The sequence below is a fragment of the Schistocerca americana genome, chromosome 10, assembly GCF_021461395.2.
Source record: "Schistocerca americana isolate TAMUIC-IGC-003095 chromosome 10, iqSchAmer2.1, whole genome shotgun sequence".
NCBI classification, from domain to species: domain Eukaryota; kingdom Metazoa; phylum Arthropoda; class Insecta; order Orthoptera; family Acrididae; genus Schistocerca; species Schistocerca americana.
The window spans coordinates 199,512,113-199,524,780 of NC_060128.1; the positions used below are offsets into that span (position 1 = coordinate 199,512,113).

Consider the following 12,668-nt stretch of genomic DNA (forward strand, 5'->3'; position numbering starts at 1 on the left):
CAGTTTCAATTGTATGAGTAGAACATTCTCAGAAATAACATTTAATACGGCAATATCGACACAATTACATCTGTTGCCGGCCCACTGTGGTACGAGAGGGAAATTAAGATCTCTTCACTTTTTAAACTGTGTAACAAACTCATTTGTTATGGCTCAACTGACCTGATGACCCAACAAGGATATTACCATTAGTCATTTGTAGTGGCTCAGCTGAGCTGATGAACATACAAGGATATTTACATTAACACATTCCTACACAGAAAAACACAAAAAGCAGTCCTCACAATTAGGTGATATTTGGTGACACTTTCACAGTATAAACTACACCAAAAGATTTTTCGTTGCTTATCACTAACAAATGTTCTTTGTCATTTTGGGATAACCACAGCTGCAGAAGCATAAGCAATGTGCAGAATTCAGGCTCACTTGTGTGTGTTTTATTGTATACAAACAGTCCATTTTCAAATGGTGTCATTAGCAGAATTTTGTAGAAATAAAATGGTTGTAATGCAAAGTTATCTAAAAACAACATTAGTGCACTTGGCAAAAGAAAACAGGGTCATAACAGAGGTGGTATACAAAAGTAATGCAAATAACCCAATGTTCAAACTGGGAGATATCACGCTGTATTTCTTCGTAATACACTTGAGGTGCAACATTCGATCCAGAAACTATTAAAGAAAATATTTTCTTCGAACAATTGACAATGCTATTAATGGTGATGTATTAGTGTTACATATGTTGTTTTCTATAATTCATCTATAGGTTTAACCTCACACCTCGAATGTATCACATCGATATATGGCTCGATGTTTATTAATACGACCGGTGGGCTTTTTGCAATCATTTTTGTGTTGTGGCTTCCTCCAATTTCTCCCCTACAATTTTGCTTGTTTTTAGTATTGGTTATGACATGAGTTATGTTACTGTATTTTATTTTAGACATGTCAGTGTACTTTATTTTAGACACATTATGTTGCTGCTGTTTTAATTTAATAAACTGCATGGTAGAATGGCCTTATTTCTCCTACTTTTGCTCATGCATTTTATTGTCATACGACTTCAAAATTAATTTGTACGTCACTTTATTCATTAAACCAAACAATTCAAAATCCATGTAGGAATATCAACAACATAGGAAGGACTCCACCAGCTGGCAGATACATCCACCTACAAACCTTGCCAGAGGACCTTATTCCAGAAATCCAGCGGGATCTCCAGTCTCTCCTCGAATCCTTAGGCCCGTCCCAGAGCTTCTCCCTGGAGTCCATCTCTCTGCTCACCCCTACCCTCCTCCCACTCTTCTACCTTCAACAAGCTTCCTAAGGTCCATAAACTCAACCACCTAGGACACACCAAAGTGCTGGTTGCTGTGCCCCCACTGAGAGAGAGAATCTCTGCTCTCATAGACTGACACCTTCAGCCTATTACCCAGAACCTACCCTCCTACACAAAAGATACCAACCATTTCCTCCACTGTCTCTCCACAGTTCCTGTCCCTTCACCACACCGTGCCCTGCTTGTCACTATTGCTGTCATCTCCCTTTACACTAACATCCCTAACACGTATGGCCTCACTGCTAATCAGCACTACCTTTCCCAATGCCCGACAGATTCCAAACTGACAACCTCCTTCCTAGCCACAGTGACCGACTGTATCCACACCCACAATTATTTCTCCTTTGAAGGCATTACCTACAAACAAATCCAGGGCACGGCTACCGGCACCCGTGTGGCGCCATCCTGTGCTAACCTATTTGTGGGCGATCTAGAGGAATCCTTCCTAAACACCCAGAATCCTAAACCCCTCACCAGGTTCAGATTCACTGATGACATCTTTGTGACCCAGATTGAGGGTGAGGACACCCCATCCTCATTCCTCCAGAACATTAACAGCTTCTCCTTCATTTGCTTCGCCTGGTCCTACTCGACCCAACAAAGCACCTTTCCAGATGTTGACATCCACCTCAAACATGGCTATATCAGTACCTCTGTCCATATCAAACCTATTAATCACATGCAATACCTCCACTTTGACAGGGGCCACCCATTCCACACCAGAAGTCCCTTCCCTAAAGCCTAGCCACACGTGGTCGTCGCATCTGCCGTGACGAGCGGACCCTCTCGAAATATACCGAGGGTCTCACCGAGGCCTCGACAGACCGTAATTATCCTCCCAACCTCGACAAAAACAAATCTCCCGTGCCTCATCTTTCGAGTACCCCACAACCTCCCAATGTCTCACCGTCCAGCCACACAGGATCATTCCCCTTGTAACCCAGTGCCATCCAGGACTGGAGCAACCGAATCAAATTCTCCGCCAGGGTTTCGACTACCACTCGTCGTGCCCTGAAATGAGAGATGTTCTGCCCACTGTCCTTCCCACCCCTCCTACAGTGGTATCCTGCCACCCACCGAACCTACACAATATACTCGTCCATCCCTAAACGACCCCTGCTCCCAACACCTTCCTGTAACAGACCTAGATGCAAGACCTGTCCCATACATCCTCCCTCCACCACCTACTCCAGTCCGGTCACATACACCACCATTCCCATCAGAGGCAGGGCTACCTGTGAAACCAGTCACGTAATCTACGAGCTAAGCTCCAACCACTGTGCTGCTTTCTTTGTGGGCACCTCAACCGATAAACTGTCTGTCCGCACGAATGGCCACCGACAAACTGTGGCCGAGAAACGAGTGGACCACCCTATTGCTGACCACGCTGTCAAACGTGACATTCTCCATTTCAATGACTGCTTCACAGCCTGTACCACACAAATCCTTCCCACCGACACCAGCTTTCCTGAATTGCACAGGTGGGATTGTTACCTGCAATATATCCTACGTTGCCATAACCCTACTGGCCTCAACCTTCGTTAGTCATTCTTCTCACCCATCCAGCTCACTTTCCAACAGGCTTTTTGTTGTGCCTATCTATGACTCAGCATCGCTGCTATTTGGTTAGTAGCAACTATCCTTATTTATTTTATGAAAAGAGCATGTCAAAGTCAAGCATGCTGAAATTTGCATTAAATGAATGCTACAATTTTTTCAGATATAACTATCCAGATATGATATGTCACAAGAAATTAATATTCTTTGGGGGGGTCTTCTTTCTTCTAGATCAAATAACAGCTCAAAATGTTCAAGAAAAGAAAGAACCTAGAACAATTTAATTCAGAGATGAATTATCAGTGTTGGGATGTCCTGCACCTTGAAGTCCATCATGTACACAGTCACTGAAGCTTCAAACAATATTAATTCAATGCAAATACATAAAGAGAATATGAATACTGATTCAGCAGAAGTACGACACAATCTGTTTTTGAAACTAGCAGCAGTATTAAAAATGCCTGCCAGAATGCCATTCGAACCCTCACTGTTTGGGCACACCTCACGAATCGTCACCTGCGCTCGCAGCTTTGCTCCTGCCACTACACCTCTCGTAAGTCCCAAGTTTCACACAAGCTCTCCTACATAACTTTAGGCTGGGAACAATCCTCTGTCCTAGGGCTGAGCCATTTCTCTGAAATTCCCTTTCTTTTGCGAGTGCGTTCCAACAAAGTATCCTCCACAGTTTTGTAAGCTCCAAAAGTAGGAGAGAGGAAATGCCAAAAGTGAAGCTGTGGGTACAGGTCATGAGGTGGGCCCAGATAACCCAGTCGGTAAGTCCACTGCCCACAAAAGACATTCTGAGTTCAGGTTCTATTCTGGTGCACAGTTTCAATCGTCCAGGAAGTTCCAAAATGACACCATCTCGGTGTTCGTACTACCTCAAATTGGAATTAAAAAAAGACTGATGCCATCTTCTTCATACAGCCCCAATCACTGCCCAGTGAGGGGGGGGGGTTACACCCACATTACCAATTTCCCACATTTGTGCATGTGAATCCTGCCTTCTGGGTGACATCACAACCGACATCAGTTACAACAATTTCAAACAAAGTCACCTGGCTGGCACTAAGCTCAGATGCCATACACAGGAACCGGACATCTCTCCCAGCAAATTGTCACCTTCTGATGAAGAAGACACTGTTACTCTTCAAAAGTTTGACACTTACCTTCGATCTGATATAGTCTGAACACCGTCAGTCCTAGATACCTGCAAATGGCCGAGTACAAAATGTGTCATATTTCAAGCAATAAAGTCATTCTATTTTTGAAGCACAGCTCTTTTATTAGTGACCAACCTAGCCTTTATGCGGTACTACTTTCGAGTAACACTGAATCGTCTTCTTACCCGACAACGTACTTCTTGTCGAGCCACAAGTGAGAATCCTGGGCCAGAATTTTCCAGCGAGGGCACACCTCTTGTAAAACGTCAATGTTTTCAGTGAAGCTAAAGTACGAGAAAATCTCCAGCAACAGTTCGTCTGGTAGGTCATCAATAGTGGTGCCTCTGCCGGCAAGTTCTGAAGTGTTTCTGCCCGTTCGTAATGGAGCATCTCCTTCCGAGTGTCTCCTGTTATTCAGTTCAAGTTTTGAAACCGGCGGCACGTCTGACATGTTGGCTCCGTGCACAGTAGACGTGGGGGACGGACGGCTGTTTAAGGCCATACTGGCATGCTCTGATGTTTCCAATGGCAAACCACAGGAGCTCATGGCGATAATCTGTAACAACCAAAACAGATGCCGCAAAACATAGTATAACTTCACATTTTAAAACATAGACAGAAATGCTGTGCAACATAACTCAAAATGAGGTTGTATTACATTCATTCAACACAAATACACAGTGGTACTGGTTACACCAATTAGACATACCATTTCTTTTCCTGTCACACACTGAGGACTCACCAGTCAATGCACAATTTCGCTCTGAGGCTTTTTACTTACCGAAGATAAAAGCTTAACTGTTATATCTGCTGTGAGGGTGTGACCACTTCACTCATTCAAGTTCTGTAGAAAAAAATAAAATAAAATAAAATAGAAATTTTTAAAAATCTAGGAATGTAAAATGAGACAGGGCACACATTAACAAAAGACAAAGAAGCTGTAGAAACTAGGTTTGTATACTACATTAACAGCAAACTACACTCCTGGAAATTGAAATAAGAACACCGTGAATTCATTGTCCCAGGAAGGGGAAACTTTATTGACACATTCCTGGGGTCAGATACATCACATGATCACACTGACAGAACCACAGGCACATAGACACAGGCAACAGAGCATGCACAATGTCGGCACTAGTACAGTGTATATCCACCTTTCGCAGCAATGCAGGCTGCTATTCTCCCATGGAGATGATCGTAGAGATGCTGGATGTAGTCCTGTGGAACGGCTTGTCATGCCATTTCCACCTGGCGCCTCAGTTGGACCAGCGTTCGTGCTGGACGTGCAGACCGCGTGAGACGACGCTTCATCCAGTCCCAAACATGCTCAATGGGGGACAGATCCGGAGATCTTGCTGGCCAGGGTAGTTGACTTACACCTTCTAGAGCACGTTGGGTGGCACGGGATACATGCAGACGTGCATTGTCCTGTTGGAACAGCAAGTTCCCTTGCCGGTCTAGGAATGGTAGAACGATGGGTTCGATGACGGTTTGGATGTACCGTGCACTATTCAGTGTCCCCTCGACGATCACCAGTGGTGTACGGCCAGTGTAGGAGATCGCTCCCCACACCACGATGCCGGGTGTTGGCCCTGTGTGCCTCGGTCGTATGCAGTCCTGATTGTGGCGCTCATCTACACGGCGCCAAACAAGCATACAACCATCATTGGCACCAAGGCAGAAGCGACTCTCATCGCTGAAGACGACACGTCTCCATTCGTCCTTCCATTCACGCCTGTCGCGACACCACTGGAGGCGGGCTGCACGATGTTGGGGCGTGAGCGGAAGACGGCCTAACGGTGTGCGGGACCGTAGCCCAGCTTCATGGAGACGGTTGCGAATGGTCCTCGCCGATACCCCAGGAGCAACAGTGTCCCTAATTTGCTGGGAAGTGGCGGTGCGGTCCCCTACGGCATTGCGTAGGATCCTACGGTCTTGGCGTGCATCCGTGCGTCGCTGCGGTCCGTTCCCAGGTCGACGGGCACGTGCACCTTCCGCCGACCACTGGCGACAACATCGATGTACTGTGGAGACCTCACGCCCCACGTGTTGAGCAATTCGGCGGTATGTCCACCCGGCCTCCCGCATGCCCACTATACGCCCTCGCTCAAAGTCCGTCAACTGCACATACGGTTCACGTCCACGCTGTCGCGGCATGCTACCAGTGTTGAAGACTGCGATGGAGCTCCGTATGCCACGGCAAACTGGCTGACACTGACGGCAGCGGTGCACAAATGCTGCGCAGCTAGCGCCATTCGACGGCCAACACCGCGGTTCCTGGTGTGTCCGCTGTGCCGTGCGTGTGATCATTGCTTGTACAGCCCTCTCGCAGTGTCCGGAGCAAGTATGGTGGGTCTGACACACCGGTGTCAATGTGTTCTTTTTTCCATTTCCAGGAGTGTATCACTATACTGCTTAATACTGCCCATACATATGGCAGCTAAAATAAATGAAGTAAAATAGACAGAAAGCTCTACTTTGCAACACGCTGCTGCCTCCTTAATTATACTTAAAGGCTGTTGTTCATTGGTTGTTGGTAGCTTAATACTTATCTGGTTACACCAGTAATTTTTGCAGAGAATAATTTCCTAGATTTGTGTGTACACCGAGGTGACAAAAGTCACAAGAAACCTACCAATATCGTATCAGACATATTTTGGCCGGTGCAGTTCAACAACTCGACACGACACAGCACGGACTCGACAAGTTGTCGGAAGTCCCCTGCAGAAATACTGAGTCACGCTGCCAGTATAGCTGTCCACAATTGCGAAGGTGTTGTCAGTTCAGGATTTTGTGCACGAACCTATCTCTCGATTACGTCCCGTAAATGTTCGACGGGATTCGTGTCGGGCGATCAGGGTGACCAAATCGTTTGCTCGAACTGCCCAGAATTGTTCTTCAAACTAATAGTGAACAATTGTCACCCAATGACATGGCGCATTGTCATCCTCAAAACTTCCATCATTGTTTGGGAACCTGAAGTCTACAAATGGCTGCAAATGGTCTCTACATACATAAGAAAAAGTGCCACCACAGCTGTATCTCGAGAATGTCTTTATTGTCTCACACGAGTAGTTTTGGCAGCACATTACTGCCATCCTCACACCCCGGCGCTGCCAAAAGAGTATTAGATTTCTTGTAGAGTTCTCGTTACTAGTATATCTGGGTTAGCTTTCCTCAGGAGTGTCTACTCGACACCGTGTTGTCTCCGATGCTCGAGTAGCTCAACATAACCGGGACCCAGTCCCTTTCATGTAAACACAGCCTACACCATTACAGAGCCACCACTAGCTCGCACATTGCCTTGTCGACAACTCGAGTTCACAGCTTTGTGAGGTCTGCATCACACTCAAACCCTACCGTAAGCTCTTACCAGCTGAAATCGGGACTCATCTGATCAGGCCTCATTTCTCCAGTCGTCTAGGGTACAACTGATACGATCACGAGCCCAGGAGAGGTCCTGCCGGCCACGATGTGATATCGGCAAAGGCACTCGCGTCTGTCATCTGCTGCCGTAGCCCATTAATGCCATATTTCAACGCACAGTCGAGACGGAAACATTTGTCATAAGCCCCATATTGATTTCTGCAGTTATTTTTGGCAGTGTAGTTTGTCTGTTAGCACTAAAACTCTACGCAGATTCCACTGCTCCTCGTCCTCATGTTGAGGCTGTCAGCCACTGCAATGACCGCAATGAGAAGTAATGCCTGAAATTTGATATTCTCAGCACACACTTGACACTGTGGATATTGGAACATTGAATTACATAATGATTTCCAAAATGAAATGTTCCACGTGTCTAGTTCCAACTACCATTCCACATTCAAAGTCTGTTAATTCCTGTCATGCCGACTTAATCGCGCCTGAAACCTTTTCACATCAATCACATCAGTACAAATGATGGCAGTGCCCCTTTTATGCCTGGTGTACACGATCCTATTGCCATCTGTACATGTGCACATCGCTATCTCTTCACTTTTGTCACCTAAGTGTAGTCATATTTACAAAATGTAATTCACTGTCATGCAACCTTGCAATGAACCAAACTTGTTGCAATCTAACCCAACCAAGAAAAAGCTTTTTTCCTTCAAAAATAGATAAATAAAATAACAAAATAAAATAAAATAAAAACCCAAAAAAAGACAAATGTACTTAATATACAAAATGTTACATAGTTAGCTTTACACAGATTGAAAAGTGCCATGGTATTTACAGCAATAAGACTTTATTTTATTAATATTGTTTTATGACTTTTCTTGCAATATAAGATACACAGTTAAATAATATTTACACTTCCTCAAAATGAAAACTTGAATCTGAACTACAATCATAATGAACGTAGAGTACAAATAAGTCCTTTTTGAAGCATGTACAAATTTATAGCTCTTCACTAATTTCTCAGCTCTTTTCTCTCATAAATTGTTTCTTAATTTTTACCAAACAAGTCCATCAGTGGAGAGGATTCTCTCAATGGATGCAGTGCAGTCAAGGCAAGAAATGAGGCTTTTCACAAAAGTAGTGTATACTGTTGGGAAAACAGTTGGAACCAGCAATTCTACAATGATGTAACGCTTCGTTAATCAATTCCGAATGCATCTCTCTACGAGCCAATTTTCCCTGCATTTCTTCTCGTTCGGCAGTTAATCTTCTCCCTCCGAATCTTACATCGACCATATTAGCGACGTACTGAAAGAGTTCTTGTGCTTGCTCCTTTCGTTTCATTATTACGTTCTTAAAGGGTCCCAGGTCAGGACTTTCTGAGAGATCAATCCATAATTTGAGGGCTCGTACTTTTTTTTTGTGCCGTCTGCTCGCGAAAGCCATAGAACTTGACAAACTACTGACAGTTTTCAGAGAAGATGAGTGGTATTTTTATAAATTACAACACTATCCAAAAGTGGAAAAACCAGGATAGAATGTGACAATATTATGAAAAAGACAGTATATAGTGGAGATTCTGACTCAGGAATCATCATTTGCTCAGGGTCTTTGTCCCACATGAATGCAGGGTTGGCCTTTTACTATGGATTTGGCAATGTTAGTGTTGTAGTGTACCTTTCTCCTCGGGGTTCTGCTGTGAAAAATATAAAATAGAAAATCTGATTGGGTTTGGAATTTTGGGGGTTTCAGTTACGGATAAGGCGGACTTCGTATTATTGATTGATATCGTGCTGTAATTTGACCGTGCAGGGCAGACCGGGTCGGCAACACTACAAAAAGCGACTGTACGGAAATAGCATCAGAAACTAATTGAAATTTATCTTATAATCTTGTTAGATACGCATTATTAATTACAATGTAGTCTTCATGGCTGTCCTCCTAATTTCTCTTGTAGGACGACCCGTCTTTCACTTTTCTCTGTCTGTTGAAAACTTCTTCAAGTTGTCACTGTCATGATCAATTTAAAAATTTGATGATAACCACCTCGAATCACTATTGAAACAACCTCGCTTTGTAATGTAATTTTAATTTCCACCCAAAGGCACATTCAACACATCGCCGAAAAATACACGTCTTTCGTATGAAGACAAGAGAGAGAGTGTAATCAATTAGTTGTTAAAAACAAAAACCTACGCAAAAAAAAAAAAAAAAAAAAAAAAAAAAAAAAAAAAAAAAAAAAAAAACCGAACAAAATTATTTATAAAAATCAGTCGCTGGCGCAGCGCTCTTCTGCGTGCGCGATCGTAAATTATATCTTTGTATTGGCGGAGGCGCGGTAGTCAAAGAACCATTACAGTGTCAGAGGGGGGCCGTATACCCTTCCTGTCACCACAGATGCTGAGTCACAAATAGACACAACAAAAAGACTGGCAGAAAGTAAGCTTTCGGCCAACAAGGCTTTCTTCGGAAACAGTCACACACACACACACACACACACACACACACACACACACACACACATCGTGACCACAGTATCTCTTTGCTGAGGCCTAAGTGGGCAGAGACTGTGGTCATGTGTGTATGAGGCATGTTTGTGTGAAATTTTGTGTGTGTTTTATGACTGTTGTCCGACGAATGTCTTGTCGGTCTTTTTGTTGTTCCCATCTGCAACTCAGCATTTACACTATGTGGTCAGAAGCAACAATCTTTTTCATAATACTGACAACATTATCCAATACTTTGCTAATGTTACTAGCGCCTTCTACAGAGTGTTCTGTTACAATTTTTACATATTTAGAGAATTATCAATAAAGGTGCATAGGCAGTCATCCCAGGAATTCCCCCCAGTAGAATTTTCAGAGTGATCTGTTACAATTTTTACATATTTAGAAAATTATTAATAAAGGTGCACAGGCAATGATGCCAGGAATACCACCTTGTAGAATTTGGTATCTAGTGTGTTTAAAATGAACTATTTAGAGTCAAAATGAAAAAAAAAAAAAAAAAAAAATCTAATAGAACTTTTCTATCCTCTTCTTCTTCTTCTTGTGGCTTCACAACTTCACATGGGTTTTTACCTTTTACCTTCTTAATAGTTTCCGTCCATTCTCCCCTCTCCTTTACTTTCTGTCTGCATCCTCTGACTCCTAGGACTCTGATGTTCTCATCTACATTGTCGAGCCATCATTTATGTGGTCTGCCTTTTAATCTTCCACCGTTTCCTTTCCACTGGAAGACTTCCTTTGTAGTTCTCGCTTCATCCATCCCTGGGACACGTGCCAGCCAGGCTATTCTTTTACTTTTAATTAGAGCTTCAATGTCAGCTCCTCACATGAAACAATCCAACACAGAATTCGTGCTCACTTTTCAAGCACCATCATTATTTCGGATCCCTCCATAAATCTTCCACAGTATTCTTTGTTCAAATACCATGCGTTGTCGTTCGTCAGTGTCGGTTAGTGTCTGTACTTCACGTCCGTATGTAAACACAGGCCTAATCGTAACCTTATATATAATCATTTTACGCTGTCTGTTTACCACGCTAAATGTCATTAGCTTCTTAAAGGTATGATAACACCTATTGCTACTTAAAATGTGGACTTTTATTTCAGTGAACTTGGAATTTACTTTATTAACATTAGCCCACAAGGTATTCAAAATCCTATACATATTGAAAATTAAAACCTGGTGCTGACCAGCTGTCCAGGTTATTGCCCCTGTTCTATGGAATTTCATATATTTAGTTTTTGATTCATTAATTTTTGGTCCTCTATGTGGTGTGCAGCTACTTGAAGTTTCACCATTCCTCTCTCCAGTGACATTCTTTGTCTACTAATAACTGCAACAACATCAGTATGCATGATCCTTCTGTCTGAGCGTCTAGATATTTGCAATTTTCATATTACTGAATCTAAGGTCAAACTGAAAAGCACTGTGGAAAGAGTGTCACTTCATCTTACTCCTTTATGGACACTGAAACAACATTGATTCCGCATCCACTCTCGCCATTGCCTCAGAACCTGCCAAGGTTGCCTTAAAAACCAAAATATATTTAAGTAGTATGCCAAGCAGTTTTATAACTTCTAACATTTCTTTGCTAATTAGACTATCGAAGACTTGCTTGAAGTCTGGGTACATATTCGTGAGTTGCCTGTTATATGCCACAAACATTCGACAGGCAAGATCACATAAAAGATTTTTTTATTTAAGACAACTAGTTTTGACAAGACTTTTCTGTTACCTTCAGGTCTGCAATAAAGTGCATATACATACTATACGTCTCATATTATGAGTTAAGACACAATATTTGAGATAAAAGTTATAATTTGGCATTACAGAAACTGGAAGTGGAAATGTACATTTGCATGTTGTTGTTGTTGTGGTCTTCAGTCCAGAGACTGCTTTGATGCAGCTCTCCATGTTACTCTATCCTATGCAAGCTTCTTCATTTCCAAGTAACTACTGCACCCTACATCCTTATGAATCTGCTTAGTGTATTCATCTCTTCGTCTTCATCTACGAAATTTACCCTCAATGCTGCCCTCCAATATTAAATAGGTGATCCCTTGATGGCTCAGAACACGTCCTACCAACCAATCCTTTCTTCTAGAAAAGTTGTGCAACAAATTCCTGTTCTCCCCAATTCTGTTCAGTACCTCCTTATTAGTTACGTGATCTACCAATCTAATCTTCAGCATTCTTCTGTAGCACCACTTTTTGAAAGCTCCTATTCTCTTCTTGTCTAAACTATTTATCACCCATGTTTCTCTTTCATACATTGCTACACTCCATACAAATACTTTCAGAAAAGATTTCCTGATACTTAATTCTATACTCAATGTCAATAAACTGTTCTTCTTCAGAAACGCTTTCCTTGCCATTGCCAGTCTACATTTTATATCCTCTCTACTTTGACCATCATTGCAGTTATTTTGCTCCCCAAATAGCAAAACTCCTTTACTACTTTAAGTGTCTCATTTCCTAATCTAATTCCCTCACCATCACCTGATTTAATTCGACTACATTCCATTATCCTCGTTTTGCTTTTGTTGATGTTCATCTTATACCCTCCTTTCAAGACACTGTCCATTCTGTTCAACTGCTCTTCTAAGTCCTTTGCTGTCTCTGACAGAATTACAATGTCATCAGCTAATCTGAAAGTTTTTATTTCTTGTCCGTGGATTTTAATTCCTACTCCAAATTTTTATTTTGTTTCCTTTAATACTTGTT

At 42.6% G+C, this 12,668-nt stretch overlaps 1 protein-coding gene across 2 annotated transcripts in view; it reads right to left on the reverse strand.

Annotated features, from left to right (window-relative positions):
- The window catches only part of LOC124552518, a 139,558-nt gene that overhangs the window by 95,250 nt on the left and 31,640 nt on the right, over positions 1-12,668 (reverse strand). For both annotated transcript variants that reach the window (XM_047126812.1, XM_047126813.1), the window contains exons 2-3: positions 4,840-4,902; positions 4,244-4,614 (exon numbers count right to left, since the gene is read on the reverse strand). In XM_047126812.1, the coding sequence (XP_046982768.1) occupies positions 4,244-4,605 (362 nt within the window). In that variant the 5' untranslated portion in view covers positions 4,606-4,614; positions 4,840-4,902. The remainder of the gene's footprint in view (positions 1-4,243; positions 4,615-4,839; positions 4,903-12,668) is intronic.